We start from the raw sequence: 18824 nt of genomic DNA on the forward strand, positions 1-18824 counted from the left end.
TTGTATATCTCTTCTGAATGGGCAAATAAAGAGCGTAAATAACTAGGAGTGTAACTGGCCTTACTATATTATAACAGCGGAAAAGCACAAACGTCACAAAAGAAAAAGCAATTTAAAACAATGTAAAAGAATACATGATATGGGGTAGGAGCTTTCTCATATATGTGATTCTTCTACCGAAGGGAGAGTATCCGCGAGCCACACCGAGGGCAGCACATGTTCTTGAGTTAGAGACGTGGAAAATCTCAATATGAAAGCTAAAGAGAGAAAAAAAAAAAAAGAGAGAGAGAGAGAGAATGGAACGGGGAAACCACAGACAAACCTCGCCAAAAACAGAAACGCTCATTCACAATCGGCAATGAAGTCAATCAATCGCTAGGCCACGCACCTCTTTCGTCCAAACGAGAGTAGACCCACGACACCCGCCCCTTTACCCAAAGGCAAGAAAACACAGAGGCGAAAAAATAAGAAACAATCCCCATGTCCTCACAATCACCGTTGTGTCACAGGACGTCACACTGCAGTCGAAAATATCCCAATCCTTGCCCTTTCATCCTCTCCTCCTCCTTTCCTCCACCCCCCCCCCCCCCCCCCCCCCCCCAAAATCAATAGCCACAAGTAAACAACTTCCCAGACACTTCCCCAGCACAATCCGGGATCAATCCTGCAACTTGACTATCGACGACACGATCATAAACATCGACGGCATCAACCTGTCTTGTTGGCAGGCGCAGAAGAAGGTGCAGCAGCACCAGAAGTGGAAGACGAAGCATTGCGGCGGCGAGGCCGACAGAAGCGGCAGGGGTTGTCGACTTCAATGGGATAGTAGAGGGTGTTTTCAGGGGGGCAGACGTATCTGTTTCCACAGCGCTGGAGGGGGCCCCAGCTTCTGTGACCGCAGTTGTGCACGAAGTAGGCTTTGTTGCACATGGTGGGTTTCCCCTTTTCTTCTTTCCCTTTCTCCTTCTCTTTCTCCTTCCTGAGGGAGTTCGGGGTTAGGTGGTGTGGAGTTAAGTAAGATACTGATCGATTCGGATTTTCTTTGGTCCTGATTTGGTAGGTGATGCAGGCAGATAAGGATATATACTTGTTGGGTGTATCTATTGCACGGGGTTCTTCTTTTATTTTCTTGGAGAGTTCATTTATATAGCTTCATTTGGTTCACTGTTCCAAACGTAGGTGAGATATAACTAGATGATATCCGTGAGTGACTGATAGATGGGAGAAGTAGGTAAATGATGGATATGTTTATCTTCATGTCCGGGGATGTCTCGAACAGGAATTTATGGACCGATATATTCTATTTAAGACGCTATACGGGCCCTGGAAATAGCAAACCAAAAGCAGGAGAATGACCGGGGCGGTGATGGTCCGTTTTGTACGGCCAGACAACTTTTTATTCCTCGCGCCCGGAAAGTATATACCTAGGGGATATTATTTGCCGTAAGAACGAGGATGGAGTGGACAGATTGCACCATTGATAGGGAGCCGAAGCCTAATTTTGAAGACATTCTCCATTGGTATAACAGGGTTGGGAGTTCAAAGGGAAAACAAATAAAAGCTGGAAAATTTTTCAAGTAGCGGTGGTAGGACTCGAGAAGAAATAGAAGTAGAGTAGCGAACTGGGAGAACTATAGCTCTTCTCACCTATGGGAAACCACGGAGGTTGGCGTCGAAACGGCAATGAGTGTGGGAAGAAAAAGGTGATCTCTGTGTAGCCAAATCAAGCTTTAACGACAAGGGCTGCATCTTGCATTGTCCAACTACATTGGCCTTCCCCCCTCTTGCATTTTGCGGGAATTCGCATTTCGCAGGCCATTAGTGACAATATATCTGGCCGTGCTATACATTCAGACATGCTGGCGTTGCACACATTGTTAAACCTAGCCATACACGAAGAGGAAAAATATCCATGGATGTGACAGTTTATCTCCCAAAGGGATTAGGGAGAGTTGAAACAGGGCCATTTTTTGTAGGTATCCTCTAAGCGGGAACATCTTGGGGGGCGGGGGGGGGGAGATTTAAACCCTCCCCCTTGATCATTGTATAGATGAAAAGGTGCAGAAACCGATATTGAGGTTTCCGGGAAGAGATAATTTCCAGATAAGAAAATGAGCTTCAGGACATATTTCAATTTGTCCGGAAGCTTCAATGGGGAACGAGTAAGGTGCATAAGAGAAACAGCTTGACCAAGGCGGATTCTGTTGGTCTTTTTGTAGCGAAGCCTTTGTGCGACTCTCTTTGGAACCGTGTAACCATTTCCGCAAAGGAGCTTTGGGAAACACAAATACAAGCCAGGGTTCTCAGGAGATTCTCAATAGAGAATGTGCGATGCCGTACAACGACAGGGAAACCGTTGTCAAAACCGGGAGAAACGGAGTTGGCCGGCCGATATAAAACAGGGACGTAGATACTCTGAGGGAGATATGCCTCTTGCGCCTCAAAAAGGCAATTGGATGACAAGCAACGCGGAAATACCATTCGATCATTGCCTGAGACGAGATGTTGTGAAAATGCAATCCGCAATCTCGTTCAAGCTCCTCTATTCGCTTCGACTTTAGAATAATTTGATGGGGTTAGGCAGTCTAGTCCTCATCTTTGTCAAGAGACAAAAGCACGGACATTTCCCATGAATTTGTTCTACGCAGCAAAGCAGCCAACCCAGAAAGAGCTTAGGATTCTCCACCACAGAAAAAAAAATAAAATAAAATAAAACAAAAATAAAAATAAAAACCTTCTGCCAAAGTGTGGATGGAGCTTGGGTGGGGCGGATCAACATGAAACAACCCTCTTTCTGCCATATACTTTGCTGGTCCCCTCCAAGAAGAATAATAAAACGTCCTTAAATCATAACGGTAAGTTAGCTATAACCGATGAAATAAGCAAGGAGGGAGTTTAAGACGTTATAGGCTTTTCGGAAGGCCTAATTCAATTCATGCTCACCGAGAGAACTGCTGCAGTCTAAATGGATCCAACCTTGGCAGAAGCAAAGTGGAGATGAAAGTATAATGTACTTACTGTATGGGTGGCGAATAAATTAATTTTGCTATTGTGTTACTCCATCTCTGGGGCGGAGTTTGCACCGAGGACCCAGACACGCACATGGTCAAAAGATATCGACATGAAGTTAGTTGCTGAGATGAGAGTAAACTGATAACACCCATTAGGCCAAAAGAGGTCTCAGACCAGTGCTGCGCCAAACCAACAATGATTACGCAGTCGTGAGAAGGACAAGATTTCGACGCGGAGTGAATACCTCGCAAAACCTACCACAAGGCTGGATGCGTTTCAGGGGCGATGTGCTGCGGCGGTAGCTCCCAATAGTACCCCGTCAAGGTCAGCGGCAGTGGGGCCGGGAAGCGGTCAAAACATCCGCGAAAAGGTGAGCATTATCTTGTTAATAAGCCCTCGCCTCTTTGGGGCTCAGCAATGGGTTTCCTGGAGCCGTTTCCAATGTTATTGTTGGTGGTAGGTTTTGGCGATAGGTTTTTGGCGGTTCCATGAGTCGTCGTAAATTCCACTGCTGCGCCCTGAGGCTGCTTTTGGGAGTCCCTGATTGGGTAAGCGGAGGCTCTGCCGACTGGATATATTTATCAGACAACTACAGCTACTGCTACAACTACAACGACATCCACAATCCGCAACATTCACTACAGCCTCCGAAGTTGTCCTCTGGACTGGAGTAGATAGTCATCGAGGACTGCCTCTTGCGTTTCCCAAGTCTTGTACGTGGTCCCGTCTCTGGACCGTATTGTCAAATCAACTTACGGCGCTTCTCAGCCTTATCCTACCCTCTGTTATCAGGATTAAAATACCCGCAGCGGGACTCTCGATATTTACTTATTAAACAATTCCTTCTCTCCTGCGAAAGCTGCTCTATCTTTCTAACCCGGAACTGGCGCGTTGTGTCGATAAAGTAACGATGTTGCCGCTGTCCTCAACGACAACCGCTTCCTCTCCCCCGTCCTCGGCCGCAAACAACCCCTCCCGCCACGGACGAAAACCCCTCTATCTTGACCTCTCGAACATCCCTCCCCCCCCCCAACCATCACCACCCTCAAATACCCTCCTAATAACCGACCTTCATGACCTCTCCCTCTTTCAACCCTCCTCCCTCGACGCCATAAAGGCCCAAATATCCCGGATAACCCCACTAAACTCTTTCTCCCCACTCCCCTCCCTCCGTCGAATAGTCTGCTCTTTTACCTCCATCGATGCGGCCGTAAGAATCCGCCAGGTACTAGATGGCGAAGCCATCCTAGGCAAAAGTGTACGTGCCAGAGTCTACTTTGGCGAAAATACCCCAGTTGAAGACGCAGAGTCAGGCCGGAAACGAAACCTCCTCGAAGCGCCCAAGTTCCAAAAACAATTCTTCATCAGCCCGCCACCAAGCCCGCCTCATGGCTGGATGATGCGAAACGAAGAACCCCCCAATAAAGAAGTGCATGCTGCTGATCTGGCAGAGGCACTGGGCAGGTTGGGTTCGATCCGGGCGGACCGGTCTTGCAGCAGTATGACTGAGGCCGTTGCATGTCAGGATCCCGATACACCTATGTCGCTATCGTCGGACGTGAATATTTTCGGAACTGAACAAGAAACGCCGCGTTCGAGTACGTGGCAAATGTCTGCGGGTAGAGAGGGGAGGCAGCGCAGCGGTAGTACAGTTATATACGATCCGGAGTACCATGGTGGAAGCCCGCATCTGCCTGCGGTTATGGTGGAGGATACGTCGGTTGGGACCGAGGTCTCTGATTTTGAAATGGATGCCAGTCCTACTACCGAGGTGAGGCGCGCGAATCGCGTTATAGTGCACACTGCTCGTCCGCCCGTTGAGCTTATGGAGTGATGTCATTTTTTTACGTTGTCTTTTTTTTTTTTTTTTTTTTTTTCTTGGTTTGTACGAGGGCATATTTTTGTCCTCATATTTTCTCTCAGGGAGCAGAAGATTGTTTAGGAGATATCATAATTCCCCCACTTCTTTTGGCCGCCGGTGTTAGTGGCTTTGCATATGATGAGCGTTCGAGTTTTTATCCTTATTATTCATCATACTCACCCTCTGCCTTTGGTTCTGATATTTTCTTTTCCTCTTTGTAAATATTTCTTTATCAAAGCGATTGTCGAGTTATGTCTCTGTATATGTAGTGCCATTCGTTGGGATACCGACGTTATAAAGAGCGGTGGCTGTTGTAGAGTTGGATCATCCCTCCCTACCTCCCGCTACAGACGATAATCTCTCAAGCCCTTGTCTATTTTATTCATTATATGCAGTTTTTTGGAAGGGAACTCTTTAGCTTGTTATCCTCAACAGGATCTTGTTGATGAAATACAAAACTGTACAGCTCACTCTTCACATGTTGCCCATTCTCCAGCCATTCTTAAATCGTATCCCACGTTCAATTAGCTAGATGAGGAGGATCAAGATAGATGCTACAATAATGTTACCATTGTCTGTCCCTTATTTTCACTTAAACTTAATTGATAAGTAATATTCTCGTTTATATTGATATCTGAGATCTCCAGTTTCGTTCCTTCAGCTTCATCCTCGTCCCTACCACACTCCTTCTTTTGCGCCTACGATTCCTCCACTAGTTTTGGAGGGCTGAGTTATCAAAATTCAGTATCAAGAATAATCTGTTGACAGTCATATGTTAATTTCTATGATACACATCAAACCCAATCTGATCAAATCTATACCCGGCTGCCTGCTACATATATCCCAGTCTTCAACCCGCCCCGTCTCACGGCCCAAATGGCAAAAAAAGGCGAAGAGAGCTGCAACGTCTGAAAAGCAAAAAAAAGCCAAAAGAAAAAGGACAGGAGTCGAGAAAACAGAGTTCACCATTCATGGAAAAGAGGGTACAAGATAAAATTTTAGAAAACAAACCAACAGAGCACCGATGCCCATTACCAATCCATCCCATTTTAGTTCAACGCAGTCCAAGTACTCATAATAAAAGAAGAAAGATAGAAATGAAATGAAACACTTCCATTTAGGAAATGCCAACACGATAAAATAAACACTCAGCCAAGAAGAAGAAAGGGGAAAAGAGAAGAAAAATTCATAGCCGGAAAAGAAACTTAGGTCTGCGGGCTCGTGAAATGAAGATGACGTCAGAGAGGGCTTTTCGGTTTGGAGTGTTTGTTGGCCGAATTGGCTGCACTGATAGTCGGCAGGGTATTGTAATAATCATGCGAGAAGCAGAGGAAGGCGGAGGGGGTAGATCGGTTCAAAGCTATGAATGGTGCTGTTTCTCAAGAGTATCTCGATCAAGCAAGTAATCCCCTAAGGCATGCCTGCGATAGATGTGTATGTAAAAGGATGCCATTTTGGGTTCCTGAAAAGGCCTTTCTGAATCTTAAATCCTTCTCCAGCTTCGTATTCCCTGTCGTTAATGTTTTCACGTAAACTTGCTCACGTGTGTGAGAGGGTGGGGCTGTAATAGACAAACGTTGGTGGACGCAAAGGTTTCGTATCTTCCCTTTTTCCTTTCAGCCTCCGTTTATGGTTCTCATACCTTCGTTCATAAATCATTCCTCTTACTCCTATAGAGTGCCAACGTCATGGCACTGTGTCCAGGATAGCGAGACCAGGATACCCATACCATGTTGGAAGGAAGATAAGTCGAAAATAGTCCAGAATCTGACGCAATTGAGGAATACCACCCCAACTACGCAATAGGTCGTGTACACGTACTTACATATACATGTACATACCTTGCATTATTCCCTTCACCCATCCACCCCAACATCCATCAACCACAGACCTATAAATCCCCAGACACCCGACAGGAAGCTTTTTCCGGGAAAGAACAAACCACCATCTTCTAAAACCCTCCAAACCCTTGCCCATACGGCGTAGCCCCATAAGGTGTCGTACCCCCAGCACCACCCCATACACTACCTCCTCCACCTACTGTACCAGCGCCACCAACACCATTAGCCGCATAGGCCGTGTAGCCACCATCCATCCCTTCAGGTGGCTCATACGCATCAGGACTGCGCGCGCCATCCTCATCGACGCCGTTCATGTTCATATTTGTGCCATTACGATCCGTATCGCCCGCTCCTGTCAGGGCGGAGATGATCTCTGCCAGCTTGCGTTGGAGGACCGTAATACCTTGCTGGACGATGGCATCGGGTTCGAGATTGCCGATGCTTTCAACATCGATGTAGAAAGTTGAGGGTTGCACGTCGTAGTCGAAGGGCATGTCAGGTTGGGCTGCCGTTTCCCATTCTGCGTTTGGGGATATGGGCCTGCATATGTAGATGTTAAGCTATGGATTCTGGAAAATAAGAAACTGAATGAAAAAATGGAAATAAACCATACCACTCCTTAGCCGGATCCTCCTCATACCAATAATCAACATGCTTCAAATTATTATGCGGATCATACTCAAATCCCACCGCCGCCGTCGGCGCCCACTTCGAATGCTCCTTCGCAATCCCCTTCTTTGCAATGCACGTCATCTTAAGCTCCTGGCCCCTGCTCAACTTACAAATAACCGGCCCCTTCCCCTCCGCATCCGTAATAACCGGACTTCCCACCCACTCGTTCGCCCTATCACCTACAATAATCAAATCACGTGCATACACTTTCATAACGTCCTCCCCAGTGCAGCGCACGTTCAGCGATAGCATGACGATGCACCGCGCACACCCTCCCTCGCAATCACAGTCGCGCGAGTAATCCATGTCCGCGTCGCAGTTTTTGGAATTCAGGGGTATTAGGCCCAGACGGTGCGCGACGAATTCGTCGGGGAGGACGGAGGTGTTGGATTCGATTTCGACGACGTCGATGGCGACGGTGGGGATTTCGGCGAGCATGGTGCGGCGGAGGGAGTTGGCGAAGGCGAGGTCAACGGAGCTGAGGCGGAAATCGACGCGGTTGGGTTCTGCCTGTTTGTGTGTTTTTGAGAGTTAGCACTGGGATTCTGTTATTTAGTTATATTTTTCTGAAGAGCGGGATATATACCTCTCTAACTGTGACTTGAGGCCCTTGGGGCTCAATGTCCATTTCATCATGGTAGTCCATGGTGTTGGGAGGCCGCACGAAGGCTGGCTTTTCTCCCTAGTTTGCGGTCCTTGAGATCTTCCTATTCCCTTGTCATAGAATAGGATTCACTGGTAGAAGTACCTGGACAGTTGATTCTGGTGGTGAGAAGCCGTAGAGTGGTAGTGGAGAGCTCTGATGCTGTTTGTACAAATGTATAGACATTTTAAGTTGATCATCGAGAATTCCTGACTGGGACTAGTGCATTGTGACTCCGGTGAATTATTTCTCCGGATGCCGAGCCATTCTTTTCAAACTCAAGAAATGCCGTAACTATTAACTAAGGAGTATCAACGAGTTTATCATTAACTAGTTATTCTGTTCCGTTCCTCTAATAACTAATATTCCAACTATATGACCCCCAAATCCCAAAATAGCAAGAAAATTATGAATATGCAGGCTGGCCCTTCCAAGCCCCCTCCGTTTAATTAGACGTTTTGCCTCTCCGGAGAATGCAACCAACAATCACAGAAAAATTGAATAATCAATAATTCCCGCATATGCCACCAGTTGACTTTCTGTTTTTACTTTATTAAAATAGCAAGGGGAATAAAAATGCAGTTTCCGTCCTCTTCTAGATCCAGCAGTTCTCGAATGAATACGTATCCCTAGATACAAAAAACGCATGCAAGCTCCAAGCACAATAAAAGCAGAAGCATCTCCTTTTCTCCTTGTACCGCTGTTCATAAAACACATCTCCGCCCACGGTCTACCATAAGCCAAAACGCAGCCAGAAAGTAAGGAGCAGTAGAGAAGATTATATGAAAGGAAGGGAATGGGGTTAAGTAAACTGGGAGATTGACACAAGGAAAAGAGGCACCCAAGTCCGTCATATGATCCCAAAAAAAAGGGTCAATATAAAGAAAATGTCTAGAGGGATGTTAAATGGGAGATTAAAAAGTGGCACCAATCCAATTCTAGCTCCAAACAAGTAAGACCAAATCGAAGTTTCCGAGACCTCCGGTGGGATGATTAGCTAGCCAAAAAGTGAATGTGAAAGGAGGAGGGCAGGGAAAAGGAAGGATAGACAGGTAAGGAGAAAATGTGAAGGCCATTTGATCTGCAACAAGAATGATTGCAAGGCGAAGCATATCAAATTTTCCTGTAACGTCTTCTGTGTCATCAGGCCATGAGCCTAAGGGAACTTTCCACGATTAACGGATGTGTTTCTAGCGTTATAGCCCCCGAAATATCTATATGAGCCACCCACCGACCGAAAATAATATTCCTGGATGCTCGCAAGCGGAGAAGGAAAGAGAAGAGAGAGGAAAGAAATGATGGACTGTAGATAGTGGTGAAAGGAAAACAAAGGGAAAGTAGGTGACTTTTTGTAGGATGGAGACGATAGATTCAAAATATGTCTTGTGTGTGTTCCAAAATGTTATCACGGGTAAGGGTTGCTGGAGGTTAAGAATATTCCCTCATGTTCCAGGAACACATTTGCGGCAAGCTGTCTTCCTCGAAAATGTGGAGAGGTCAGAGGGATGGGAAAGGGAAAGAATAGGGATTAGATTCATCGAGGTATCATCATCAGTACTGCCCACGGCCATGGGTTCCTTCAATTAAATAGAGTCTTTCCATTAAGTGAGTCTGTTAGTGCGTGCCGTTCGCCAAGACGTGTGATTGTGAGAGCGATAAGCGGGGGACGTTAATATTATCGACCTAGTTTCCTCAAGATCGAACCAGAGATGCAGAGCGTGCTGGAAAGGATAATCGGGAGAATAGCCAAGACCCAAAAAAAAAAAAATTCCCAAAATTGATCATAAATAGAGATATATATTAGAGACGATTCCCAAGGTCAATGCCGGGGAAGCCTTGAAAAAGAGGCTGTTAAGTAAGGGGCTCGACTCGAACTATCTCTTGACAGAGCTGCGATTCAACGCATCGAGCAACTCAGGTCGAGACGCCAACGCCGCCGCAGCTTGCGCGTATGTAACCCACTGGCGTTTCCGCTTGTGCATTTCAGGCCACTGCGCCTCCTCGCGATCGACGCGGACCTCGAAGAACTGATACAGGATCCTGGGAGCCTTCTGCGAGACTTGAGCCGGGGTGCGCATGTCTGCAATCTTGCCCAGGTCACGGAGGACGGCGCAGACGACGCCTGCTTCCTCCCAGGCTTCACGGCAGGCGGCTTGCTGGGCGGACACTTCGTCCAGTTCCCAGCCGCCCTTGGGCAGGACCCAGCCACCGTGCCGGGCGGATTGGATTAGTAACACTCTGGATTTGTCCGGGGACATGGGCACAACGCCGGCGACGAGTCGTTCGCCGTTTGGGCTGTAACCTGGAGGTGGGAAGGGGAGGGGGATGTCAGCGGGATGTACGTGGTGGCCAATGGAAGGGGATATTGATAGAAAGAGGGGGAGGGGGAGGGGGAAAGGGAAGGGAAAGATCCAGGTCACTAAGGGGTGGCCAGCAGGAAGGGAGGAGGAGGGCAGTGGGGGGTATGGGATGTATGACTGGTGAGTGGAGTGCAGTGGGAGTTACGGTTGAGGGTAGGGTGGTGATGTGAGCAGGAGAGGTGTAGTGGCTGATGTAGCTGCTGTATGTAGGTGATTGTGGGTGAGGTTTTGGGGGACGAGCAGGGGGATGTCACAGTCAGCAGCGACCAGCGAGGGGAAGGCGAGCATCGGAACACGTGCATCAACCAAGGGCCAGCATCAAATATTCAACTTTCAACTTACGCTGGTTCGTCCTTCCCGTGCGGGACTCCATCGTATGCGACTGCGCCATCACTCGACTCGGCCTTTGGAGAGCTTCCTGTCTTTCTCTCCGTTATGCAGTCGAGGGCTTTTGCGAAGGCGGAATGCCCGGATCTTAAATTATGTCCTCGCCTGCTGCTCCAAGACCCCTAATCTCCGGTCTGCCTGCCTGCCTGCCTGCCTGCCTGCCTGCCTGTCTGTCTGTCTGCCGTGTTTTCTGTGTGTTCGCAGACCACACCGCACAACCACCGATCGATGCAACAAAAATCAACGTAACAAATTGCCGCCTTTCGCTTTTCCGCAGGACACAACTCTCTCGCTGCCCCAAACCCAGATAAGTGGGCAGCAGCCAAAGAGTTTGGTGGGTAAGGATATAGAGAGATACGAGAGAATGAGAGAGGATTCGCAAACTACTTCTGGATAAGCCCGTTTGTGAGACGTCCTTCAGATATTCATCCAAAACTTCGACCCGTAGCAAAAACGCTATGTGTATAATTCCGATCTCGATCTCGAACAGACAACTCGGAACCCAATTTGTGGGGCGTCACGCTGTTTTAACGAAACTTTGATTTCGGTTGGATATTTTTGGCTTTCTCGCAAAACGGGAATTGGGTGGCTGAGAGCTTCAAGCCTCTCACCGCTATCTCGAGCCAACGGATGAAGAGAGGGTTTTTGAACGGTTAGGGTTGTATAGGAATGGGCGAACAAAGGAAAGATTTGCGACGGGAGGGGTGCGGAAAAAGGAACAGGACAGCGGGAGACAGAAGGTGGTGTGCAAGAAAGTCAAATAAATAATAGAGAATCTTTTGGAGATGTGAACAGCCTTTAAAAGAGCGGAACGACAAAATGGCTCCCTTGTTCAGTCCCGCGGAGGCCGGGGCTGAGGATGAAGAGTTTGATTCCTGATAGGAGCTGAGGGGATATAACTAGACATTGTAGATGGGGGAGCAGAATAAAATAAGGGTTAAATAAAAAGGACGGGGAGTAGGACAGGTGAGGGAGGATTGGAGGAGTGGATGGGTCGGTCGGAGGGGAGTATAGCAAAAAATTAAATCAAAGCTAAGGCCGGAGCATTATTTTATCTTTTTCCTTTATCCCCCCTCTGTTGGTTTCCATGATCGGAGAGGGAACAGGTTCGAACAACAAACCACCCCAACAACAACCCCCTACCAATTACCAAGGAGCATAGATATGAGTGCGCTGTCCAAGGTACATCCAAAATCTAATGGTATTGTGGGAAGACGATAACCGGAAGACTTTGGATCTACTTGTCAGCCTGAGAAAGGTACAGGCCCGTGCGCAGAAAAATTGATGGGTAACATGTACCATTTGCCAAGCCAGATGTAACTCCCTCCTAAATACCATGCATCCATTGGATTGGTTGGCCTCTTCATCCCATGCATGGCTCAATATCATCGCCATTATAAGATGTCGAGGATTATTCAGAAACCAAAAATGCCATCATTCAACTCCCCCATGCCCTCATCTCTAACTGCGAAGTACATAGGTATCCATCCTTCCAATAGCATTAAAATCAAAGATAGTAATAGTAAAGCAAATAACAAAATTAATGAATATAAACCAACATTTCAAACAGGCCTTTAGAAAATTAAATATTTCATTCCCGTCCGTCTATCCGTAAGCTCAAGCCCTCTGGGGGTTGGTGACAGCTAATGCTCGCTTCCTCCTTTCTCGCACCTCAAACCCCATTCTCCCGGGCAAAGAGCAAGCAAGCCAAATTGGCTGGCCGAGAAAGACTCGCGTTTTGGATGATGCATTTTTAAACGAGGTAGTAATTCTGGGGGTTAAATTCCTCTATTTCCCAAACGTCTCGTGAGTTCATTTAAGCCTCGATGCCGATACTTGTCGAGCCGTATCTTGATCCAATCCCGCATGCCGCCTTTTATATACGGCAAGGGGGAATGTGCATCAATCACGGATTCCATTCCACAGAAGGAAGTATTGAAATATGACAAAAAATAAATTAGATAAAAGAATAAGGGAAAATAAATAAAGCAGCATCTGCCCTTCCAGCCAATCGGAGGGTTTATTATTTTATTTCGTTTGACAAAACCGGCCAGCTAGCTAATGCATGCAATGCAGCATACAGTGCATCCGCAAATGTCAAGCTTACCCTCTCGCACGCATTTAATAATTACAACATCTCATTAATTCTCACGTCCCTCATAAGATATTCGTAATTATACATCATGGCCATCAGCAAAATGGATGATGATCATAAATAAGCAACCCTCACCCCCCCCCTTCATTATTATCAAGCAAGGGGTCAGTTTAAAACCCACGTCATGCGTTGAAGTACTTACAAAGCTCCATGGTATGCATCCAACATATAACCTACGAGGAGAGGACCCACTGCATCCCAAGCTCGTGCTCAGCATTGCCCCTGCGACTCGTCGAGATCATCATGAGTATTTAGGTACCCTGGATAGCTATTTCTTGACCGCATCAAGGTCCGCTCGTTCAACAACCCGTCAAAAGCAACGGGCGTCAAATAAAACGCCTGTCCACTCTGCGTCAGCCGGCTAGAAATATCCAAATGAAAAGGCGGATCGAGGCTGAAAAGAAAGTAAATCTATATAACTGCGGAGGAATTTACCCATGTTAACTAATCATATGGAGTTTGAGGACTGGGGCCCGGGGACAGAAAAAGAAATTTGATTTGACAGATGGCAGCTTTTGCTGTCATGCTTGCAGGGAGCAGTTGAGGTAACTCATTATTGGATTGCAAGGGTAAGTTAATTGATGGGATTTCGTGCAATCCATTCAAAAACCGAAAAAAAAAAAAAAAAAAAAAAACCAAAAAGAGGAATGTGTTATTTTAATTTACTTGCACCCGCAAAAAGGAGGAAAGAAAAGGCAACCAACCACTGGCGGCGCATGCTCAGAGGGCTTGACGGGGATGGAGGAAGCTTTCTAGAAAAAAATGCATGGAATTCGGGAGTTTCTTATCGCCTTTCTCTTTCATTTTCTTGTTGGAGGCGTCCATGGCTTTGCAAATCAAATCACTTCGTTTTCCCTTTTCCTTTCCTTTCCTTTTATTTTTTTCCTCCCTCTTTTCTCCGCCTTCGACAGTTGTAGCTTTGTCACGCAAAGAGCCCCACCTTTTTATCTTTTTCTGTTGCATCGTTGCCATTTGCATTTTCAAAGACCCTTTTATTTTGACACTCTACTTCCGCTGTACTCTCTTCTCTCTTTCTGCTTCCATCTCTCCTTCACCTTCACATACAAATGAAATAGCCTCACAGTGTGGTTTGCTCCCAATGTTGAATCCTTTCTACCTCTCTACCACATTCTGCGGAGATAACACATCCAGGGAAGCGGATGGAGAAGCTTAAACTGACTGGTTGAACAGTTTCATCAAAGACAGATCTTCACTTGCATGGCCATTCAGCTATCTTTACATATAAATAAAATAGTCTTATAGTATAATTTGCTCTTAATATTGAATTTTTTTCATCTTTTTATCATATTCTATGAAGATAATATATTCAAAAAGTAGATAAAGAAGTTTAAACTGATTGATTAAATTTATAATTTTATCAAAGAGAAATATTTATTTATATAATTACTTAATTTTATATTTTTTATTATTATTTTATTTAATTTATAAGAATGATCAAAATGAACTGATATTTTATATTATTAGCTATAGTAGAAAAAAAGTAAAAATAACTCTGAGCTACATTGAAGCTTTATTATCAAGTTATATATTATCAATTTTTTTTATCTGGTAAATATATAAACTAATAATAATTGCTTCTTCATCTCAAATTACTCTATAGTTACTTGAATTTCAATTCTATATGAAATTTATTTTTTTTTTTAAGTTATCATTAGAAGTGGAATAAGATAGGTTAATCATTTCTGTTTTCTCTGATTATTTTTCTGACATTCTATCTTTTGGCATGACAAAGAGGTTGATAAAGTGATGTCATAGTCATCACCGCCAATTTTGGCTTCTATTAGCCTCCTCCCTTCTTTCATATTTGACGGACAATCATACCATATTCTCTACTTGTCATCTACTCTTGGTATCTGATGACAACCTGGAAAATGAATATTTCATTCTGCTGTAGAGAATACACCTCTGGATACCCAACTTCCTTCACTAAAGGAACAGATTCCCGCTCATTTTTGGAGGGGCAGTTTCCAACGTTGTCCCCTCATGTCTTTCTCTGACCATGTCATATCCACTATGTTCTCCTTTACACAGGCCCTATCATGTATCAGAAAATGCCACTACATCTCCAACTCACTCAATATCCACCCAGCAACGACAGATGAAAAACAGAACCCCTTCCCTGGTATTATTGCCAGAAGAAACAAGGCCCAAAATCCCTGCTTCCGCTATCATGTGCGGCCATGGAAGGGTGGCTCGAGCTATGGGCATCACTAATAGCTTTTGGGGATCCTTCAGAATCGTTGCATGGGCGCCTGAATCCCTGGTATCTGATTTCCATATACTTTAATGGAACGTCTCTCATACCCTGATATCAGCCTAGTCTCGGCTGCAGAAATGGCGTAGTTAGCTTTCCTCAGCCATTTCAACACTTAATAATGTCCGGAAACGCAGTCGCCTTCCGGCGCGCGCAGTTGGAACATAAGATATCAACGCGGTGAGTCAGACGCCTTTAAGTTGACGTCCGGGTGCTCTCTATGTGTCTCTATGAGATTGGTAATTGCAAAGGATACTGGAAAATGGAAAGTTGGACAACTAGGGGCATGGGAATGGCAGGACTTTCCATGTTAAAATACCATACTAAATCCCGGGTTTTGGACGCAACTTTTGCCGCTTTTAGGATTCCAAGGTTGTTATTTAGCTGCTGTACATGGAAAATGCAAAAAATTTCAAGATTATGTATATCCAAACTACTCCACTGTCATTCTAGAGTCGTGTAGATTTATGTTTTTATCATAGACTTAAGTCCGGTTCGTTTATGCCTCTCGCCCAACTCCACCAATTTAGGTCACGGGATCTCTGCCACTCTAGATCAAAGGTTATCTTGGCGTCACCAAATCCCAGCTTTCAACCTTCCCCAACACTCAGCAGTGGTTTGTTTGGTTGTTGTCCAATATAATAGTTGTAGCAAATACGATACTACGGCTCTCTGTTATGTGAGCCTCGAGAGTCTAACTCATAAGTTACAACTCTGTTGTTTAGTGATTCGTCCCCTAGTCTGGCAATTATGTCATCATCGGATGAGGAAGAGAAGCGGCCTCAACCGCAGCCATTATCCTTCATTACACCAAATGGTAAGTGGGCAATATCCCTAATAAGAGGAAGCTTTGTAAAATTGTTTTGTGGGAAGAAATAAAAAAAAAAAGACACAGTTTTGCACATTAGTTTCCATTAGCTTGTTGCTAAAGAACTCTGGATTTCTCGAAATAACTGGCCTGTTCCCCCGCCTTATACCTACTGACATCACGGCCATGTTCTGCCAATATTGATAATTAGGATACCAACGGAACTCATGTGGTTACTGCAAGTCAGACAATGGAAGTTAGTTTCACGTTCCACCTCTCCAGGTCTCCAGCTCACGGCACATGCTGGATATTTGTTTCTTTGAGCGTCGAAATTATGCAAACGACATCTGACATGCTAGATGTTTGAGTAGGTGCATCATACTATGCCAGCTCTAAGGCCATGCGCGTGGACGACTACCAAGAGCTTCTCGATCGGGGATGGAGACGGTAAGATTTCTGATTTGCGAAATTATCATCCTTTTTCGCTTTATGTCAAGTGCTCAAGCTAACTATTGTTTCTTTAGCTCTGGGTCACTTTACTATAAACAAAATTTGAAAAGGTCATGCTGTCCGCACTATACGATAAGGTGTGCTAGCATCTCTTTTCTTGAACGTGTGTTGGTGCGCATATTTTCTGACCAACATGACCATACAGACTGGACCCTACCGGCTTTAAGCCACGAAAGGACCAGAGACTGGCCATAAATCGCTGGAATAGATTTGTGCTGGGCCCGTCCTACATTCGAAGTGCGGCAAAGCTTTGTCCAACGACTCGAGAGTATGTCTACGTCACCTAATCAAATCAACGGTCTGGAATGATGATTTTCTATCTCTCTTTCAGATCGATTGTATGTTTCGTGATTTAAAATAAATCTGACGACCGGTACGATTACATAGGGAGAAAAAATCCCGAAAGTCGAAGTTTAATTTGCTCCAACGAGTCCGTGAAACAGAATACGCCAACGTTAAAAGGCCTAGGGATCCGAAAACGAAAAGGCCCATTGAACCAGCGCATCGGTTTGAGGTCAATTTCGAGTCTGATTCTTTCTCACAGGCAAAGTTAGTTCATATCCACCCATTCCCAAATCTCTCCGCATGTAAATTGGGTCAATTCTAATAGAGAAAACATTAATGATTTTGCTTGCAGGTATGATCTCTTCCTAAGGTACCAAATGGCTGTACATAATGAGCCTGCTTCAAAATGGAGTGCTCCCTCCTTCAAGCGGTTTCTATGTTCTGGTATCAATAGGAAGACCGTCAGGGAAGCCTCGAAGGAGCAAAAGCTCGGATCCTACCATCAGTGCTATAGGCTAGATGGTAAACTTATTGCCGTGGCAGTTCTAGATTTATTGCCTCAAGCTGTGAGCTCGGTCTATATCTTGTATGGTTTTTCGTCTATATATATTAACCCCCGGTGCGTGAACTGAGGATAACTAATTTCTGGCAGCTATGACCCAGAGTACAGCGATTTTGAATTCGGGAAGACTAGTGCTCTAAGGGAGATTGCCTTGACTATCGAAGGGGACTATAAGAACTACTATATGGGTACGGAGAGATCCTTGATTCTATGATTTTATATCTTCCAGTTCCTAACCGTATCCAGGTTTCTACATACATTCCTGTCAAAAAATGCGGTACAAGGCAAATTTCCAGCCTCAGTATGTTCTAGGTAAGTAGCTATTTTCGCCCTTCGACTCCAAAATATTTTATATATTTCCCTAACATGTATAACAGATCCAGAGAGTTTGACTTGGGATCCTTTTGATGACTACAAAGAGAAATTTGATCGTCATCCATATGTTTCCCTCTCCCATGACCGTGCAATACAAGCAGCGAAAAAGGGAGAAGGTGGTGTCGAAACTGAACCTGCTGCCGAAGAAAATAGCCTGTGGAAAGTTGAGCCCGAATCCAACGAGGAAGAAATGTCATTGTTTGACATCCATATGCCAGGCGTCTTGACGTTGCAAGAGGTAGAGGAGCAGATTGATCTAGATCATTGGCAACTTTTTGTGCATGGGGTTTTGGTGGAAATGATCGTAAGTCATCCCTAGTCTGGTACCTTTTCTTTCTTCCGCCTCGTCTTTTGTTTTTCCCCCGCCATGTTTTAAATGTTTTACAGAGCTCTAAAGGACAGAGATAACTAATTCAATAAACTACCACGGTATCTTGGTGGTGTAGGACCTGGTTCCATGGGACAAGTCAGATATTATGAATCCGCAGTCGATCAAAGGAATAGTTGCCGAGCTTGCGGCAGCGTTGGGTCCGGAGGTTGTTAAGGATTCGGCGGTTGTGCTCTTCTAAGATGAATTGGGTTGCGTTGTGAAATATTAGAAATAGCTAGAGGAATAATACAGCTTGTCTCTCAGCGCCATTGGGAAGCTTCCACTTGACACGATTCTTGGGTTGTTGTCCTGTAACGCAGCGTCTCCCGCTCAGCCACATGTCTTCCGGTAGCCGTGGAAGTATAACTAAAGCAGATTGTTCGATGAGATATTAAGTCTCTGAACTGACTAAGAAGATAACAAGGGGAGAGAGTTTAATGACTCTAAGATATGTCGCATTCATGCGCATAGACAGTATTATGGAAATAACTCATTATTACGATCATGAATTAATCAAAATATAAGCAAAGTAAATTAAAATTCCCGGCTCTGGGTTAACGGGGCTAAGGAGGGGAAAGGAGCCACTCGGTGAGTGCAACTGTCTGAGTCAGAGCGGATAATGACTAGCTATGATGGTTTTATTTTATTCTTATTCTTCCTTCGTTAAACCTCTTAACTAACTTATAATCTATTAGTTAACTAACATTT

At 45.2% G+C, this 18824-nt stretch overlaps 5 protein-coding genes across 5 annotated transcripts; 2 read left to right on the forward strand and 3 right to left on the reverse strand.

The window, feature by feature from the left end:
* Nucleotides 1-605: 605 nt before the first annotated feature.
* On the reverse strand, nt 606-2481 carry PAAG_06259 (hypothetical protein; the record flags this gene model as incomplete). The annotated part of the gene is made up of 2 exons (XM_015845838.1): nt 606-917; nt 2191-2481. The coding sequence occupies 2 exons, from the start codon at nt 2479-2481 to the stop codon at nt 606-608; spliced, it is 603 nt and encodes a 200-aa protein (XP_015700064.1).
* A 1441-nt stretch (nt 2482-3922) lies between these two features.
* PAAG_06260 (hypothetical protein) lies at nt 3923-4846 on the forward strand (the record flags this gene model as incomplete). Its single annotated transcript, XM_002791949.1, has 1 exon — nt 3923-4846. One exon carries the CDS (start codon nt 3923-3925, stop codon nt 4844-4846), a length of 924 nt encoding a protein of 307 aa, XP_002791995.1.
* A 1978-nt stretch (nt 4847-6824) lies between these two features.
* PAAG_06261 (DNA-directed RNA polymerase II subunit RPB3) lies at nt 6825-8032 on the reverse strand (the record flags this gene model as incomplete). The annotated part of the gene is made up of 3 exons (XM_002791950.2): nt 6825-7254; nt 7328-7896; nt 7973-8032. The coding sequence occupies 3 exons, from the start codon at nt 8030-8032 to the stop codon at nt 6825-6827; spliced, it is 1059 nt and encodes a 352-aa protein (XP_002791996.1).
* A 1871-nt stretch (nt 8033-9903) lies between these two features.
* PAAG_06262 (diphosphoinositol polyphosphate phosphohydrolase aps1) lies at nt 9904-10287 on the reverse strand (the record flags this gene model as incomplete). The annotated part of the gene is made up of 1 exon (XM_002791951.2): nt 9904-10287. The coding sequence occupies one exon, from the start codon at nt 10285-10287 to the stop codon at nt 9904-9906; it is 384 nt and encodes a 127-aa protein (XP_002791997.2).
* Nucleotides 10288-15956: 5669 nt separating this feature from the next.
* PAAG_06264 (arginine-tRNA-protein transferase) lies at nt 15957-18315 on the forward strand (the record flags this gene model as incomplete). Its single annotated transcript, XM_015845839.1, has 10 exons — nt 15957-16023; nt 16383-16461; nt 16539-16601; nt 16670-16792; nt 16912-17073; nt 17162-17395; nt 17462-17559; nt 17618-17683; nt 17749-18050; nt 18193-18315. The coding sequence occupies 10 exons, from the start codon at nt 15957-15959 to the stop codon at nt 18313-18315; spliced, it is 1317 nt and encodes a 438-aa protein (XP_015700065.1).
* Between the last annotated feature and the right edge of the window lie 509 nt (nt 18316-18824).

Source organism: Paracoccidioides lutzii, assembly GCF_000150705.2.
Source record: "Paracoccidioides lutzii Pb01 unplaced genomic scaffold supercont2.17, whole genome shotgun sequence".
NCBI classification, from domain to species: Eukaryota; Fungi; Ascomycota; class Eurotiomycetes; order Onygenales; family Ajellomycetaceae; genus Paracoccidioides; species Paracoccidioides lutzii.